Source organism: Gobio gobio (assembly GCF_949357685.1).
Source record: "Gobio gobio genome assembly, chromosome: 12".
Taxonomy (NCBI): domain Eukaryota; kingdom Metazoa; phylum Chordata; class Actinopteri; order Cypriniformes; family Gobionidae; genus Gobio; species Gobio gobio.
In genome coordinates, this window is record NC_137105.1 from 19,692,995 (window position 1) to 19,711,694 (window position 18,700).

General features: G+C 38.1%; 1 protein-coding gene across 5 annotated transcripts in view; it reads left to right on the top strand.

Annotated features, from left to right (window-relative positions):
• The window catches only part of sash1a (SAM and SH3 domain containing 1a), a 288,936-nt gene that overhangs the window by 210,948 nt on the left and 59,288 nt on the right, over nt 1-18,700 (top strand). For 3 of the 5 annotated variants that reach the window (XM_079831781.1, XM_079831782.1, XM_079831784.1), the window contains exon 2: nt 9,644-9,715. The exons of the other annotated variants lie outside the window; for them this stretch is intronic. In XM_079831781.1, the coding sequence (XP_079687907.1) occupies nt 9,644-9,715 (72 nt within the window). The remainder of the gene's footprint in view (nt 1-9,643; nt 9,716-18,700) is intronic. 5 annotated transcript variants of the gene reach the window in all.

Consider the following 18,700-nt stretch of genomic DNA (forward strand, 5'->3'; position numbering starts at 1 on the left):
TGGAAACGTTTACAGTTTGTGTTGAATATTAATATTTAAATGTCCTCAAGAGATTAACTTCAAGTAGAGTTGTAGCACTCTGGCAAATATAATAGTTGGCTGCTAACATTCATCGTTTGGGAACGATAGAGAGTCATAGAACGTTTGAGAGTTTTGCTCTCGCATGTTCAGTTTGTCGAAGTGGAAGTTGTATTCAGTGCAGCAAAATGACATGCATTGATGTAGCGGTGTGCTCCATCTCTCACTCTGTCATTAGCTGTCTGCTCTTATGGAATATACAAAGACAGGTTCTATGAACAATTTCTGTGGTATGATGTCGATTATCACAGAAAATGTCAATTTCTGTTCTCATCCTTTAGTTAAAAAAATAAATTAATAAAAAGTAATGTTGACAGTTACATTCTTACAATGGAAGTATATGGGGCAAATGTACTAGAACTGTCCCATGGATTCCCATTGTTTTTAGAAACTAAGGGACAAAATAATATTAAAGTGTAGGCTTTTTTGTATTTAACCAGGAATACTCTTTTAACAATTCCGGAATGTGTTTTGTTGTTGTTTGTTTTGTTTTTGGGGCTGTTAGGATATTCAATACATAGCAAACATACAGATATCTGTGTGAATTTGTGTACAAACGGTTTGGGGTCAATACGATTTTGGGGAGAAAAAAAGATGAAATACATTTTTCCAGAAAAGTCGCATTAAATTAATTGAAAGTAATGGCTTTTATGTAGTCATAACAACAATTTAATTCAAATCAATTCAATTCTGTTCTATTCAACTTTCTTTCATCAAAAAAAAAAACAAACAAAAACAATATATCACTGTTTTCACAATATATTAAGCAGCACAACTGTTTTCAACATTGATAAGAAAATCTAGCTTTGACATCATAGGAATAAATTACATTTTAAAATATATTAAATTGGATAGGATAAGAGACTTCTTTCAAAAACTATGAAAGGGAAAGAATTGTGAGGAATGGATTGACAGACTTAATTCATATCGATCTCATTCTGTTACAAGCTGTTCATATAGTACAGCACAAACAGATCTCCAGCTAACTGACCAAAAAGATACACTGTGTCATTGACTGCAAAAGTAAGAACCCTTACAAATATGAATTAGATTTTCACTGTTGACACACAGGAACATCTAGCAGAAGCAAAGGCAGAGCACAGGAATGGACACAATGAAGTTCATGCATAGCCACACATGGTAACCCAGCAGTTTGGATTCAAACAGAAAAGGAAGTTAGACAATGAGTTATGTTTGTGTTGTGACGACAGCTCTTGCACTGACAATGAAATTTCACTAACAAGCATTCAGACACACACACATATACATATACAAAGCGCCTTGTGTTTGACTTCCTGTCTGGAAGACGTCCAACAGCATCTGGATCAATTCAGGATCAAAATAGAAAGGAGAGACTTAGGGAGGGAGAGAGGAATCGAATAGCTTGCAGAAATCAGAAACACTCCGTAAACTACATGAAGTGAGTGAGAGTCACTGGGTGCGTCTCAATCAGCTCCCTAGTTCAGTAGTCAGGGCACTGATCCGGACATAAGTCAATGGGCTGACTCCCTGATCAGTGCCCTGACTACTGAACTAGGGAGCTGATTGAGACGCACCCACAGTGATCAGTGGAATCATCATAACTGGGATCCCATCTTGATCAGAGCTGTGTGTTTCCATGATGATAGTAGCCAGAACCTGTTTACTGACTGTTCCCTGCTATGGTCCATTGTTGAGTCTCCTCATTTGAATATGTTGGGATTCATGCAGAGATGCGATGGCCTGAGGGAGCAGAACATCTGTGTTTGCATTACTGATTACCTGTATCTGTCTTCAAAGCTGTAGTAATGTACACAGCTTGATGACAGCTTGTCCTCTGTCATGAATGTTTATTAGTGGGTTTTGCTAAAGCAAGCATCTCTGTTATCATTGCCCATACTTTGGGCAAACCTCTAATCCTAGTATTGCAATTCAGAACATCCCACAATGTTTGTGACATAAAAGGTACCTCAAATCGGGTGGCTTTTTGAGGGGAGGTGTGCTATTACTTTTCTAAATCATTGACTTCATTTTCTCTACAACAGCTACACACAGACACACACACAAACTTTGAAGAAAGGACCTGAGCCATATCTAGAATATTTCGGGGCTGTGCTCTGCACTCTTCTTGGGCACGAAACGACATAGCAACTGCCCTAGCAACCTGCTAACAGCCACTATTGGTGACTCTTGCATGGGTGCCTGTGTGATTTTCCTACATTGCTGTAGTTATATTCATAGCTTTACTTTTTTTTGGTTGTAATTATACATTGTAGATATTGTTTTAACCCAAACATCAGGCTGATGATGTCATTTCCAATAATACAGTAGTGGCAGACAACATATAATCAAGCCTCCGATCCTCCTCTGCTGTAGACATGACACACACACACAAACAGAGCGGACCATATTTATGGATTATTTTAGGGATGCTGTTTTTGGAAAAGGTGTGTGTGTGTGTGGTCCAGGTATTCAAAATTTCTCCACAAGGATACAAATACAAATATCTATCTGTCCGTCTGTCCATTTTCATACATGAAAAAAATTATCATGGTTTCCACAAAATATTATGAAGGATTATGCTGAATGATCATGACACACTGAAGACTGGAGTAATGATGCTGAAAATTCAGCTTTGCCATCACAGGAATACATTACATTTGAACTAACATTAAAACAGATAACAGTTATTTCAAATTGTAATATTTCTTCTCAGTATTTCTGTTTTTACTGTATTTTTTCTAGTACAAATGCAGCCTTGGTGAACAAACTTCTTTCAAAAACATTTGTCCGACCCTAAACCTTTGAAAGCCAACGCAACTCTTATGTAAGGCTTACAATTTGGGCTAATTATAGGCTAATTTATAAACATAAAGACATTATAGTACGTTCCCATTTATGTATTTTAGTAAATGTTACATGTCTGTGGAGAGAGAAAGAAATTGAGTGTTTCTTGTTCAGTGGGAGAGAGAAGCTTTAGTTCACTGAATAGAGTTTCAAAACTGTGTCATTCTCCAGATGTGTGGTGACCTCATCCAAACTTAACATCAGGCTTTACAGAGACTCACAGCAGTCCACACTGGCGTATAACACATATCCTAGTGTGTGCTGCGTTGCTGGGATTCTTTGGTGGCCTATTAGTGACTTTGTTATCTGCACTATTTTACAGTAAGAGTATCTTCTGGAGTTTGTCATTGGACAATCATATCGCTTCATTCCACATCAGTGATCTACATGGGTGTTTCTGGTCTGCAGCGGTGGCACACTATAAAGCCATTCAATTGTGCATGTGAGGGTGTGTACGTGTGACTTCATTTAGATGTGCACACCACACGTAAAACATATATGCGTTGTTTTTACCAAATGGTGTGAAAGTGTTGCATCAATATTTATTAACTCATCGCATCACAAACTGGTTGCATATGTGCTGTAGTCACGTCTCTTGTACGTGTGTATGAAGACAATGAAGTGACACTCCCATTCTCCTGTCCACCCTTTTACACACTGACAGCATTCACTACACACACACACACACACACACACTAATGCTCTGATGCTGCCCATATGAGTGAGCATGTGTGTGTAGAATGAGAGAGACAGGACTGGCTTTTGTTTCGTTCACTGACAGAAATGCTGTTCAGTAATGAGCTCATGCCACAACAACAGTGTCATGTAGTGGCAGTCAAGCACACAGGCCTGTACCAGTACCTCTCTCTCTCACACACACTCTCCTTCATCTTACACAGGCAAACCATGGGGGTGGACAGAATGTAATATGTTGTGTCAGGTTATCACATATGATTTCAACAGATTTCATGATAAAAAATACAATGGAGGACACCATGCAGTGTCAGTTCAATGGTTGCAGTGATTTTTTTAAATAGCATAACTATACTAGATATGAAGATAAAATAATACAAAATAAAGCTTTAATGATGCCAGGTTTGTATTGTTAGCCAATGTATTTTATTCCTTAGTTCTGATTCTGGATTCACACACACTCTCTGTGTGTGTGTGTGTGTGTGTGTGTGTGTGTGTGTGTGTGTGTGTGTGTGTGTGTGTGTGTGTGTGTGTGTGTGTGTGTGTGTGTGTGTGTGTGTGTGTGTGTGTGTGTGTGTGTGTGTGTGTGTGTGTGTGTGTGTGTGTGTGTGTGTGCGTGCGTGTAAGTATATGCATCACAGGTGTGTCTGGATTAAATCTGAAAATTTTGCTTTCGAAATGGTCCATGCTGAATATGTCTGCCTCAGTGATGCCAGTAGAGACCGCCCTGCCTGCCTGCCATATTTTTTAACCGTCCTGCCTTCCTGAACTGTACAATTCAGTTAGGTCCAGTTTTTAGGTCTCATTAGCTCTGTCTGTAATGTTCAATACACTATATTTATTACAATAAAAACTGTGTATGGTCAAAAACTGTGTGTAGACAGATACATTGATAGATCTGCCTAATGTGTAATAGCAGTGGGCGATAAGACCAAAATCATATCATGATATGATACATTTTCTTTCACGATAATGATATTTTTTGTATTAAATAAGGTTTTTATGATGATATGATTTAAGATACCACTGAAATTGCACAATTCTTATCACCATTTTTAATAATTTAAAAAAAACTAATACTAGCCTAAAAAAAACTTAATGAAGACAAGTATACAGTGTTAAAGAAAGTAAACTAAAATAGAACAAAGACCAAAGGCCTACCTAAAAAACTTCAGGAAATATTACATAAAATGTATAAAGTAATCAAATGTATACAAAAATGCATAGTCTTTACTGTGTAAATTAAATATACATGTATTCTTATTAAAATAAGTGTTACAAAAGTGATTCAGTCAAGAGCAGTGAGAGATTTTTCTCTTTTTTGTTGTTGTTTGATGAGCATTAATAATGACAGCAGGTAAATTTGGATGCTGTCACTTTAAGACCGGTTGCACCGATCCATTATACTCGTGCTTTGTTCTTTCTCAACTTTCTACGTTCACTTAAAGGGATAGTTCACCCAAAATTGAAAATAAAGTCAGTAATTACTCACCCTCATGTTGTTCCAACCATGTAAGACCTTCGTTCATCTTCGGAACATAATTTAGTATATTTTTGATGAAATCTGAGAGCTGTCTCACTCCTCCATAGGCTTTCAGAGGGAATGAAACTTGATGGCCCAGAATAGTAAGTAAAAACGTCATTGAAGGAGTCCAAATGACTACAGTGGCTCTGTATTAAGTCTATCATGCGACGAAAATACTTTTTGAGCGGAAAAACAACAAAAATAACGACTTTATCCCACTATTATTGTTGTTCAATTTGAGCCTCTGACGAGAGTTCGCGGGAGTGCCACGACGCATGCGCGAGAACTGAGATTACGGCGTTCTGCAGCCAGTCAAGTAGTAGTAGAAGAAGAACGCCGTAATCTCAGTTCTCGCGCATGCGTCGTGGCACTCCCGCGAACTCTCGTCAGAGGCTCAAATTGAACAACAATAATAGTGGGATAAAGTCGTTATTTTTGTTGTTTTTCCGCTCAAAAAGTATTTTCGTCGCATGATAGACTTAATACAGAGCCACTGTAGTCATTTGGACTCCTTAAATGACGTTTTTACTTACTATTCTGGGCCATCAAGTTTCATTCCCTCTGAAAGCCTATGGAGGAGTGAGACAGCTCTCAGATTTCATCAAAAATATACTAAATTATGTTCCGAAGATGAACGAAGGTCTTACATGGTTGGAACAACATGAGGGTGAGTAATTACTGACTTTATTTTCAATTTTGGGTGAACTATCCCTTTAAGACATAAATGACTCTGTTTAATTGCAAATACATGTCAATCTGACACACAGGTATGTGTTTAACTGTTAAAACCCACTTAGGTGGCAAAAAGCACTCGCGCAGTTCTCACGCGCTCTATGAGACAGCGCTGAGAAACAGTCTCAGACAGTGCACACATATACTGAAATGAGTTCTCTTTCGCTGCTAATAAGGCTTCAATAGTTTAAAATCACCTGTTTTTAAACCGCAATGCTTAAAAACGCATGTAAACAATAAGCTTTCGTGACCGTGCAGCGATATTTAAGTGTTGATAAGTAACCGTTCTGATGCATTCAGTGAGTTCATTCAGAAAGGATTCATCATACTGATTCAAATCGGTACCCCCCGTGCTCTTGTCTTAAAGGATTTATTAAAAGAATCTGCTCATAAGAGTCATTTGCTCATGATTGAGACTACACTGGACACACTGTATTTCTTTGAGGACAGTTTTGCTCCAAAAAATCAATACAGGAAACACTGCAACGAGATAAATTGGGACAGCCACAATACTGTGAGCTCAAGCTGTTCTTTTTAGTCCTGCCAGAGAGACTTAAAATAAAAGGCCTAATGTTGAAAAGTGCTCTTTCTGCTAAGACCTTGAAGACATAACAACCAGTGTTCGTTTATTTGAAGGAGTTTAGACTTTGTGTAATCTGGCAGAGCAGTGTTTTGATGATACAAGGATTTTTCCAGTAAAAAGACAGATACTTTGTTGCTTATCCATACACACACACACACACACACACACACACGCACGCACAAGGTGAGACCACATGTAGCTGCAAAGATGTTGACACAGCATCTACATCCCTGTGGACTAATGATTGTTATTTTGCTGCCTGCTGTAACAGCCAGGTCTAATTGTGTGTCTGAAAGCTCCCGCTGAGTTTGATGTGTTTATGAATATCAGTCCCACATTAAAAACTCGGAGAATGGGGCTCATAAAGTTAAGCCCATCCTGATCAGTGCCAGTAGAGTTGTACCTATATACTCTTTTCCCTTTCATCCTCCACCCCCTACGGCGAGTTAAGTGGGCTGCAGTGTGCGAGTGTTTTTGTTGGCGTCTGGCCGCTGTAGTATATTAATAGAGGAAGACTACCTGAGGGGGGAAAGGTGTTTTGGGAGCGGAGATTGAAACAGCCCATTAAAAGAGTTGTTTTCGTTTTCCTCTTTTCTTGCCCAAAGCAGCAGGAGTCCAAACACACACTCACTTTCAACGCCTGGCTACTGTGTTCACTTTACACATCATGAACGATTGTAGATATTAAATAAAAAAATAAAAAAAGTTTCCAAACAGGTTTCCCTAAACAGCCTGAATTCCATCACTTGACAACCAGGTAGTCCACTGGTTGAGACTGTTCTGGGAAATCAAAAATGGCTTACTTTAGTTGTGTCAGCATATGAAACTGAGATATGAGAAAGTATTTAAAAATATATTTAAAAAAAATACACACTTTACCTTTACTCTTTACATAATTGATCCATAGTTGACATCAGCATTGGCACTGAGTTAATAAGGACGGTCTTGAGCTGATCTTGGCTGGCTCTCTGTTCAGATGATTTATTGTGGAATAGATTGTGATCTCTTGAACTGCCCTGCACTGCACGCTTTCAAAGGCAGCCAGAAGCAATCAAAGCCCAACCCATCTCTGTCTCTCCCCCAGGCATTATCAAACGCTCAGTGGGTGTCTGCCTGAGTAAATAGAGCAGGGGCTTTCTGATGATGCCAACTAGCACACAAGCAGGAAAGTGCATTGGAGGAGAAGATTTTTAGGATTTCGTATTCTCTCCAGTGTAATGTGTGTTTCTCACAATAACAATGTTTTGCACCTACACTACTATTCAAAAGTTTGAGTCAGTAAGAGGTCAGTAAGACCTCTGCGTCTAAAGTAACAGCAAGGACTTTTTGTTTTACATTGTTAAAATAAAACTCTTAAGAGTCCTAAAAACTTTACATGGTATACATGGTTTCCCAAAAATATTAAGCAGCATGTTTTCAACATTGATAATAATAAATGTTTCTTGAGCACAAAATTAGAATGATTTTATGAAGGATCATGTGACTGAAGACTGGAGTTATTTAAAAATATATTAAAAATAGAAATCAAGGGTTGGGGAGGGATTCATTCATTCGACTTTATTGTCCACCTTAGTGGAAATTTGTCTTCGACTTCCCCGAACAGAAATACATCAATGACACCAACAAGAGTACAGTACTACCACTATCAACATACAACAACAGAAAATGGAAAAAGGAAAACAGCGCAGCTGATTAAAATAAGATAGATTTCGAAGATAGATTTCGATCTACAATAAATAAATTTTTACAACAATTTCAGTTTAGATTAAGTTCCTGTATGGCATGGGGAATAAAAGATTTCTTATAGATGTTCCTGCTCGCCCTTGGGACCCTGAATCTACGGCCAGATGGAAGCAATTCAAACTCTGAGTTTAGTGGGTGTAAGGTGTCTGTTGATATCTGTCGGGCCTTCCTGAGTACCGCCTTATCAAATACATCCCCCATGCATAGGATGATTGCTGAGCACATAAAGCTAAATATGAAAGTCAAATGACTTTTTTTAAGTTTAGTTGTGGTGGTCATTTATTTAAAACAAGAGTTGAAGTTGTTTTAGTTTTTAGGCTTTTTATTTAAGAACAGGCCAGAGATAAAAGCAATAACTTGAGATATGAGAGGCAGTAAGCAATTGCTGCAAAGCATTAATTTGATATAATGACATTGATTTGATATAATAACCCTAACAGCTACTTGATTAAAGACATTGTTAAATAAATAGTTTCATATTCAGTAATAGTTACCTGTTCCCCCTCAGGTAGAATGTGTGGTCACAGATGTTTGTTTATCTGCTTTTTACGCTGGCTTTGAATGAACCTCATCCATTCAGAAATTAAAGGCAAAGCTATGCTTTATAAAACAGATTCCTCTCTACTGCCTTAAGGGCAACGAGTTTCACAAATGCAAATGTGTGTGTTCGATTGAGTCTGAGCGTCTGACCTCAGATATTTCATTGCAACAGCCCATATTTGAGTGTTCATGTTCCCTAACCACAAACTTAAGGACCGCTGTTTAATCTGTCTGTGAAATCATTAGAAATAACAACTGTCTTGTTTTATGTGAGTAGAGTCTGTTTTATTTGAGTTTTTATAAATGATGGTTGTCACCAGTAAAACTCTTGTTCTGTAAACTCGGATAGATTTTATGGTCAGCCTGGTAAAGACATTTTGTGTGTTTAGAGCTGTTGATTTTGTTGGTGAAAAATGGAAAAAATGACACATACCACATTCTCAACACAGTGTGTGTATGTATGTGTGCGTTTTCTCTGGGTGTGCATTCATGACCCCAGGGGGAGCTGTTTCCTTACAATTGCAAACTGCACTTCTGAACGTGAATGACGTTTCATAACAGTGAAGCAAATTAAATGAAGGGGAAAATAAAGGAGCAATAGCTCTATCTATCTATCTATCTATCTATCTATCTATCTATCTATCTATCTATCTATCTATCTATCTATCTATCTATCTATCTATCTATCTATCTATCTATCTATCTATCTATCTATCTATCTATCTATCTATCATCTAATCTATCTATCATCTAATCTATCTATCATCTAATCTATCTATCATCTAATCTATCTATAATAAAGGCCTATATGTAATTCAGGTTATGGAGCATGTCCCAGTGAGTCTTTGTCAGTGAGTAATCAACCTCACTCTGGAACTCAATGTGCATAACCCATGGCTGAAATATTATTTCTGTTTCCATAGAAATCAGCTGTGGTCTGTCCCTTGTGGTTGAGGCAAAGAGCAGATCTGTCCAACCCACACTCAAACACACAGGTACCCATGGCATAGAGTGTTTATATCCCTGGTATGTTTTAATGACAGTCAATGGCCAGGGGCCACAGTGAGCACTCATCACTCCCCCACTCTACTGTAGACACGCTAACAAACCTGAGCCAAGCGCCTCCGGCCAGCGGTCTCCTGCTCTCCACCCCTCCTGTGTCCTCCTCCCCTTTGCTTGCGTTTGGCAGGTAGTCAACTCAATTTCTCGCCTGCTGATTCTGCATCTCCCCGCCTCGCCTCCTTCTTTTCCTCTTCCTCTCTTCATTTTCTCTGTAGAAAAGGAGGATTAAGAGATGATGGTCAAATGCGTAGTTGCTCTAAGTGGTTCTTAGGAGATTGCTAAGGCTTAAAATACTCAGTGATGACTCGCATTGTCTACTTTCTGCCTTCGTAGTTTTTCTAAAATCCACCCATACTGAGAAACAAACGTACACTTTCTCAGATGTATCCATTTCAGTACGACTATCTTTTAGTTTTTTTACAATTTATACAGCAGCTAAATATTGTATTAAACATATTTACCCTCACTTCTTTTTTTTATCCTTATATTTCCATTGTTTTGTTGTGAAAGTCAACTGCGTTGCTCTGAAACTGCGATTGTATGTTGTGAAGAAGTGTATGTTTATGAATATTAATATGCCTCTTGGTGTGACAGATTGGCCGTGTGTAAAGCTCCAATCAGTACAACATTTTTCTTGAATGTAACTTCACTCTCCAGTGGATTGGTTGCTATGGCGACAGGCCTGTTTGTTGTGGGTGGGAAGCAGAGACAGACAAACACCAGCATCTGGTGGACTGGCCTCTCTTCCAGGATGGTGTGGCGCAACCCTGCATAGCATGTCAAGGACAGGCATTTGTATTCATTGTGCTTTTGAGCTATTTTTTTTTACTAATTTGAATTCAAAGGAATTAAACTCAATCAACAGCATTTGTGGTATAATGTTGATTACCATAAAACACATAATTTGACCCGTTGAAGTAGCACTTACAATGGAAGTGAATGAGGCTAATTTTGGAGGATTTAAAAACAAATGTGAGGCTTATAATCTTATTGTTTCATTTTTTTTTAATTACTATATTTGATCAATAAATAATATAATTTAAGCACATTCTTTCAACTTCAAAATATCTCTCCAATACATGCAATAACCAGCTCAAAATATCATACAAAATATCAATTTGGGTGTCTCGGCCGCCCTCTTGTGGAAAGAAAATATATTTCATGAGTCTTGCCACTAGATGGCCTTATAGCTCTATATGAAGCAAATGAGCTGTTCCGCTGGGTCCTTAAGTCAGTTCTCGAGTTTGTCACTTCAGTATGCATTCAGATACACATGCAGACATTATAAAATCATTTTTGGTAAAGTTTTAGCATTTTTAGTTTTCATTTTGAGCATGTTTAGGTTTTCTATGTATACTGAAGCATTCCTCGCATTCCATTAATGGGGTCAAATTTACCCATGAGGAAAGGATTTGTTACTTTTTTTTTATTACAACCACATAAACTCCTTTGAATCCAGTACATTTTTTTGTGTGTATTCGTGGTTCAAGTGCGACAAAAGTCCTATGGTCTTGGACCACTCCGATGAACACTCAGTAAAATGAATTTCGGGTCAAAATGACCCGAGGGAAGGATGAAGGTTAAATCATCATATCTGCTGTTGCTTTAGAGTTTATGGCATTACATTGGTTGTAATGGCAACAAAGTTGCAAAATTGGATATAAATGTCATAAGAATGGTTAGTAAGCAATTTCCATCCCAGTAAAATCATGTTAAATTTTATTGTTCACATCTTGTAACGCTTACGGTTTGGTACCTTTCACTTCCTTTGTAAGTGCCTCATTGTAACCCAGATTTGTACTTCTTTCTTTTTTTTAAGAGAAGTGTGTACAAGTGGAAATACATTTTTGTGGTAATCAACATTATGCAAGTGCTGTCACGTAACTTGTACTGAACCCGAAATATTCTTTTAACACCAGCTCAATGGAAGAAAATGTCAGTTGAAACATTGTACATTGTTTTTGCTATGTGCAATATAGACTAAGTCCTATGTGTGGGGAACAGCTGTTTGTTCTCGTGATGATCACACACATCTGGGTATTTCATGGGGATGTGAAAGATTCTGTCAGGCTCGCTATTAATTGCTATGGGTCCGTGCCTTTCTCATAATGGCTAGCTGTGGGAAAACTCGGTGAAAATATCACAAGTCAGTGGAAAACCAGCATCACACATGTTTCTTATCTCCCTCATAGGCTACTATCATAGTCAACATATTCAGCATTACCACTGTTGCTGAGACACTATTGGTTAATGTGGCTGCAAACTGCACACTTCAATTTAAAAGTTTGGAGTTAGTATATAAATATTTTTTTTAATTAGCATATACTTTTAGTGCAAAGCCTTTGTTTTTAGGATTTGATGTTTTCATCTTCATTCTGGACTGATCTTTTTTTGCTGATTTTCTGTGCATTTACCCTGCAGTTATGATGTCAACCACCGGGGGGCTCTATGTGGAAATGAATAGCTCACACTGTGATTACGTTGGGCACACTGGTGGCTGTGCGCATTATTTGTCCTAGACTAAGTTTTCTTAGAGAGAAATTAATCCTAGGATGACCGATTTAACAGACACATAGCAGTGTTATGGTGTCATCATATGGATTGCTCTTCAGAAAGATCAGAAACGGTTTGATTTATAGTTTATTCCATCAGTGCTAAAATATGAAATGCTATTTGATTAATGAAATTGCATACTCAGCCATTCTGTTATCAAATATCTTTGGATATTTTCCATTGCGGAATGCTCACAAAACACATACACAGTTTTTGTCAATATAATGAGCATGTGTATTCGCGTCTCATTGGGCTTTTCTTCACACCGTACCAGTTAGAAACCGTACCATGGTTAAAGTTCACACAGTGCCAAATCCCCAGACAAATGTGGATGCACATGGACGGCTGGTTGCTGGATGGCTCAAATGCTGAGTTCCAGTGTGCCAGACTAATGCAACTAAAAGAAACTCTAATAGCTGTTTACTCAGTCATGAACAACACAGCCAAACAGGGATAAATGATCCCTGTATTTCAGTACCCTTCAGTGCCTGGAGCGCAGAAAGAGTTCAGAGATATAATGACAAAAGCAAGTACTTCAGGAAAACAAGGTATTTCTCTGAAACGCCTTGACTGACCCGTTTACAGAGGACATGCCAAGTGCAAAGACGTTTGTCAAGCATAACAGACATTAATATGCATGATATATAGAAAAAAAGGTTCCAAATCATGTACACTGGTAATAAAAGCTGCTTTATTTTACATAAAAGTTTAATCTTTAACTTTTCGTTTGCAGCCTATAAGTGCAGGTCTTATTCCTGTGAAGGCAATTTTCTCTGATTTTTGTTTCATGTTTTTGCCACATCAGCATGAAGACACATTTAGAATAAACATTCCTAGGCAGCAGAATGCTCATCTCGCCTCGAGATCTGAAACAGACACGCATCTATCACACAGAGTATAGCACATTTGTGTGTTTTTGATTTATTTATTTAGGGGTTTTTGAGCAGTGTGTTGTGCAGTGCAGCTGGGTTGAAGCCCTTCCACTACCAGCATGAACCAGAAAACACACAAACACACATCTGAGAGTATTCTGTTTGAAGTTAGTACTGGCTGCTGTTGAAAAGCCACTGGTATTATGACTGATTCTGAGGTAACATGACACCTTCCTGAACTCTGACAATGCTGTGTATAAAAACCCATTGGATGTACTATTACAACATGATTTATGGAAACTATAGAATCTGTATATTGCTTCACATTTGATTTACAAATTATACACAATGCTTAAAAAATTGATTACACACATTTTTTGGATTACACAATTTATAATTAAATTTTTTTTTAAAGATTGTGTGCAAACATATATTTTGTATTGAAGGGTCAAGGGTCAAGCCAAACATCACTTGTCTAACTTGTAGATTAAATATATGAATACACACTACAGTTTAATTAAAGTGACGGCTCATATCCTGTTGCAGAAGTTGAATAGATCATTGAATATGTGTGGTCACTGCCTCTCAATTTATTGTTTTTAGTCATGTATGCAAGTGTATCTTATCACACAACTATCCCTCATGAAAATGACCTGGTTAGGTCACATTAGGATAAAGTCAACCACTTTTTCATCTCGCATTTGTTTCCTTCTTTTGTTCAGACGTTTGGGGTAAGATTTTGTTTTTTACAAGAGAATATTTACTCGCCAAGACTGCATTTATTTGATCAAAAATACAGTCAAAAACAGTAATATTGTGAAATATTTTTACAATTTAAAATAATTGTTTTCTTTTTCATGTAAAATAGAAATCTTTTGTAACATTATAAATGCCTTTACTCTTGACTTTAATGAATCCTTTCTGAATAAAAAATTATTTCAAATAAATAAATCACAGTGACCCCAAACTTTTGAACAATAGTGTATCATCTTTAAGTATCCTTATTTAAAGGGCGGGTCTAATGCTGTTTCATGCATTCTAACTTATTTACACTGTTAAAGAGTTGTATTCTCATGCTAAACATGGCCAAAATGGAGAAAAAAATGTGTTGGACAGATGACAGTATTTCTGTGCCAAATACACTGATTCGAACAAGTTTCGGAAAGTTTTTTTCCGAGTATGGCCCTGTATGACTTCATAAAGGGTGGAATTCCTTGTATGTATGGCACTTCTCCCGGATGAGCGTGCACGCACACATCAAGCAGAGCGAGAGCACAGCCATCAATGATCTTCGTTCGAGCGCTGTCATTTTGTTTATAAACCAAAAATCAACCATGTTACTGTTAAGTGTGTTTTTGGTTGTGAAGGAAAGAAAACCTTGTTCAGCTTCCAAAATAACCCAGCGTTAAGGAAACGGTGGAGACAGTTTGTTTCCCCGGAGTAGCAACGGAGTTCTGCAAGTATGTTTGTTTGATCCCGAGCTCCACGAGTTCGGCTGTTTTCAGAGAGAATCTGTACAGCGTATCTGTCTTTTATAAATATGATATGATAAAACCAAAGACTCTTCGGAGATGTGAAGGATGCAATACTACTCTGAGTACTCAAGATTAACATGAGATTGGCAGAAACTACCCTTTAACATGATTTTGAAGAATGTTTCCTTCATCCTCAGCTTCAGCACATCCAAAACATCCAGCATTACTGTGGGCTCTCTGGATAACGCTGTAAATGTTATCCATACTTCATAACTTTAGCTAGGGTGGCTTATCATAGCAGAACAGTGAATGTTTTGCTGTCCACAAAACCACAGTCTGCAGGTGGTCAGTGTTTTGGCACTTTCCACATAAACAGAACTAGTGAGCCGTGCCAAACTGGCCTGAGTAGTTCCGCCACTGAGCATGTGAATCACTGGAATACCAATCACAGCCCTGCAAGAGAGAGCCACTGTGTGTGTCTTACACAACAGCACCACCATCAGCACCACAGGTGCAGAGAGAGTGAGAGAGAGAGAGACGAGCAAAAAAGATAAACAAATGACTTTCCCCCAAACATCCAATACGGAAAAATGAATGCTGACCGTGTTAAGTCTCGATTTACATAATCAGCTATTTTTGCAGTAAAAAAAGGGAGTTTGATGAGCCCTGTTTTACAGTTTTATCAGCTCTATATGTCTGTAATGTCTGTTATGATCTCATCGCAGACAGTAACAGACTTGCATGTTTTTAGCCTAGAGCCGCTTTCCCATTGATGTTGGTTATATTTATTGGTGGTGTGAATCGGGTGCAGCTGTGTTGACTTTCCTTCCTCAAGATCTATATGCTCCGTTGGCCCCCTGCAGTTGGCCGTTGAATTAAGTGTTTCTTGAAGTATTGTGTGAAAGTTTTTTTGCAATCCCTGTAGGTTACAGGTGAAAGAGGCCCTTTAGTTTAACAGCACACTTTGGTTTGAATCCGGAAGGCGTCTCAACAATAGATCATTACCTTTGCTCTACTATTCAATGCGGTTAGGAACTCTGTTTACTCAGCAGGGAACTCCCTTACAAACACACTGTGACCTGATGCTTTGACCCCTTCCTGGACCTCTTTCCTCTAAACTGATTGACAGCCACTTTTTAAGCAAACATTGTGCTAATCACACATAAATCAGGTAAAGCGCTACCAGACAATCAGAAATTGAATTTGAATTTTGTGTATGAGTATGTGAGCATTAAAGATTGTGTGTGTGTGTGTGTGTGTGTGTGTGTGTGTGTGTGTGTGTGTGTGTGTGTGTGTGTGTGTGTGTGTGTGTGTGTGTGTGTGTGTGTGTGTGTGTGTGTGTGTGTGTGTGTGTGTGTGTGTGTGTGTGTGTGTGTGTGTGTGTGTGTGTGTGTGTGTGTGTGTGTGTGTGTGTGTGTGTGTGTGTGTGTGTGTGTGTGTGTGTGTGTGTGTGTGTGTGTGTGTGTGTGTGTGTGCACTGAAAGAGAGTTGGGCATGTGTTTTATATGTTTAGGCTATAAACACTAAGCCTGTTTAGCAGCTGTTTTTGAGGCCCTGTCTGTGAAAGTCATTCTCCTTTTACCTTAGACCTGCTTGAATTTCTTTGAGTACTGTGTGCATTTGTCTCTGTGCATGAGTGACTTAAAGGGACAATATGTAAGATTTTTGTATTAAAATCTCCAAAAACCACTAGAACAATGTTATATATTGTGTGACTTGTGTACTTATATTATCCCAAATGTTTCCAAGAATGTTTAAATCTAGAGAAATAAGCCATTTTTACCATGCAGGACACGGACCGTGTGTGTGCGTTATCAATGACATCATACCTGCGTTTCCAAAGACTTTTTATTATATTATGTGTTTTATTAAACAGGTGAGCAACTGTTTGGATATATTCATCAACACACAGTTAGTCTTATTGTTAAAGGCGGCATGAAATCAAATTTTACAATTTGTATTTTTATATTAATATTGTAGTGTTTACTATAACTGATTTATCTGTGCACTTCGTTATTTTTTAAAAATTCATTTACCCTTATAATCTTTAATCAAATATGTTAACTTTCCCTCCCCCATGAAACGACCTCTCTTCTCTCCCGGTCATGTGCTATGGCGTGAGGGCGGGGTTATCGCCCCGTCTCGTTTCTGCACCTCCTCTCAGAAACCTGTCACTGATCGTGGTTAGGTGCATTTTTCTCGGTATACACAATACCTTCTTCAAGAAGGACTTGAGGCAAAAAGAGAGAAATATATGAGAAATAAAAGCTTTTTTTAATGTAAAAATTACTCAGTACAGTCGGACGAACAGCTTATCGTGACGACTCACACTGAGGAATGCAGCGTGTGAACGTGCTTCCGGCGCGCCCCCTTATAAGGGAGAGCTGAGAAAAAAGCTTTACAGAAATAAAGCCATAAAAGGCTTAAAATAAGTAAAATCTGTAGCATAAACCAGCGAAAAGTGAGGAAATATGCTCAGTAACATTATGTAGAAAAGATTTAGAAAGAAAATACATTTATTTAAGAGATAGATTGAGTTTTTCTCCACAACTGAGTGCAAACTTCAAATCTGCCTCCATTTTGTTAGCAACGCCCAACTTCCAACGATCCAATCAATTCCCGAAGGACGAAATCAAGCTTCGCCCTACATTTTTTCTAATTTCAGAAGCCGTTTCACCTGGATATACGTCACAATAAGGAGAAAAAGACGATCTCAACTTCCGTTTCATGCCGACTTTAACCGCGAGTACCATGTTTTACCATGCCTAATCTCGATCTAACTTACTGCAGTGTGCAACAAGTGTCTCATAGTAGCCACAAAGCGAACACACAGAGAAGCATTATAACATAACTTTCAACACACTCAAATAATGTATCTAATATGATAAAACAGTGCTGCATTATCACACATACGCATTACCGGAAGAAGCGGAAGCAGTCGTCTGTGGCATAATAAAAGCTCTGCGAAATCAATGCGTCATCAAGCTACGCCTTTGTTTTGAATAAGTGACATCTAGCGGTGAAAAATAACATATTGTGGCCTTAAGTTAGTATAATGTAGATGGTGCTTACAAAACAACTGTGTAGACCACTAAAAGTAAAACTTTTATTGAGAATTTTCTTTTGCTGTATTACACAGATATGTGTGATATTCATGGTCACATGGATGGATGGTCTTCTCTCTGCCCCTGTATGACTAATGCAGGAATTCTCACATAGAACAAGAGGGACTTGCTCTCTCTCTTTTCCCCTATCTCTAATGCAGGCTGTTCTGGCATCTGTCACAAGACTGGACAGCTGTTGCTGGTTTTGGTAATGTGTCTCTGGGAAGCAAAGTAAAAAGAAGACAGGCTAGAGAGAGGTGCAGAAAAGAACAGACATAGCCCCATCTTTGTGACATGAGAAATATCCACGACATGTGCTTTGAACATGCACAATTATTCAATTCTCTCCTGATGGCTGGTTTACTGCGGCTCACATTACACAGGAGCTCAGAGGTTAGTTAGATTAGTGAAACCTCTGTGTCCCTTCAGGACATCTATAATGGTCAGATGCCACAGTACAAGATCTTCATGAAAGAAAATGATGTCACAGATTATGTTACATGAGGATGAATTTACTGATTGTTTTACTTACTAGCTTTGTGACTGAAGGCACACAATATGTTTTAGTTGTTTAGTTTAGTTTAAGCTAACACACATTAGGCAAAATGTTGTATTATTTGGTTACAATAACACTAATTAGTTACTTTTTGTGAAAGTTTATTCTTGTACCATATGAGTGTACTTCAAAGATTTCAAAATGTTAAGGAAAGGAAAGAAGGTGTATTATATGTGTATATTTTTTTTATGAAAGTGACTAGTAATATAACTGATAATGCTGTGTTGGTGTCAGTGAATGGGTACTTCTACGTTATTGATGGGGGTTTATAAGTCAAAAAAGGTTGAGCACTGCTGTATGAAACTTTTAGGCGTGTTTTGAAGTTTTATGAATAGAGAATGGATAACGTCATGCTTCT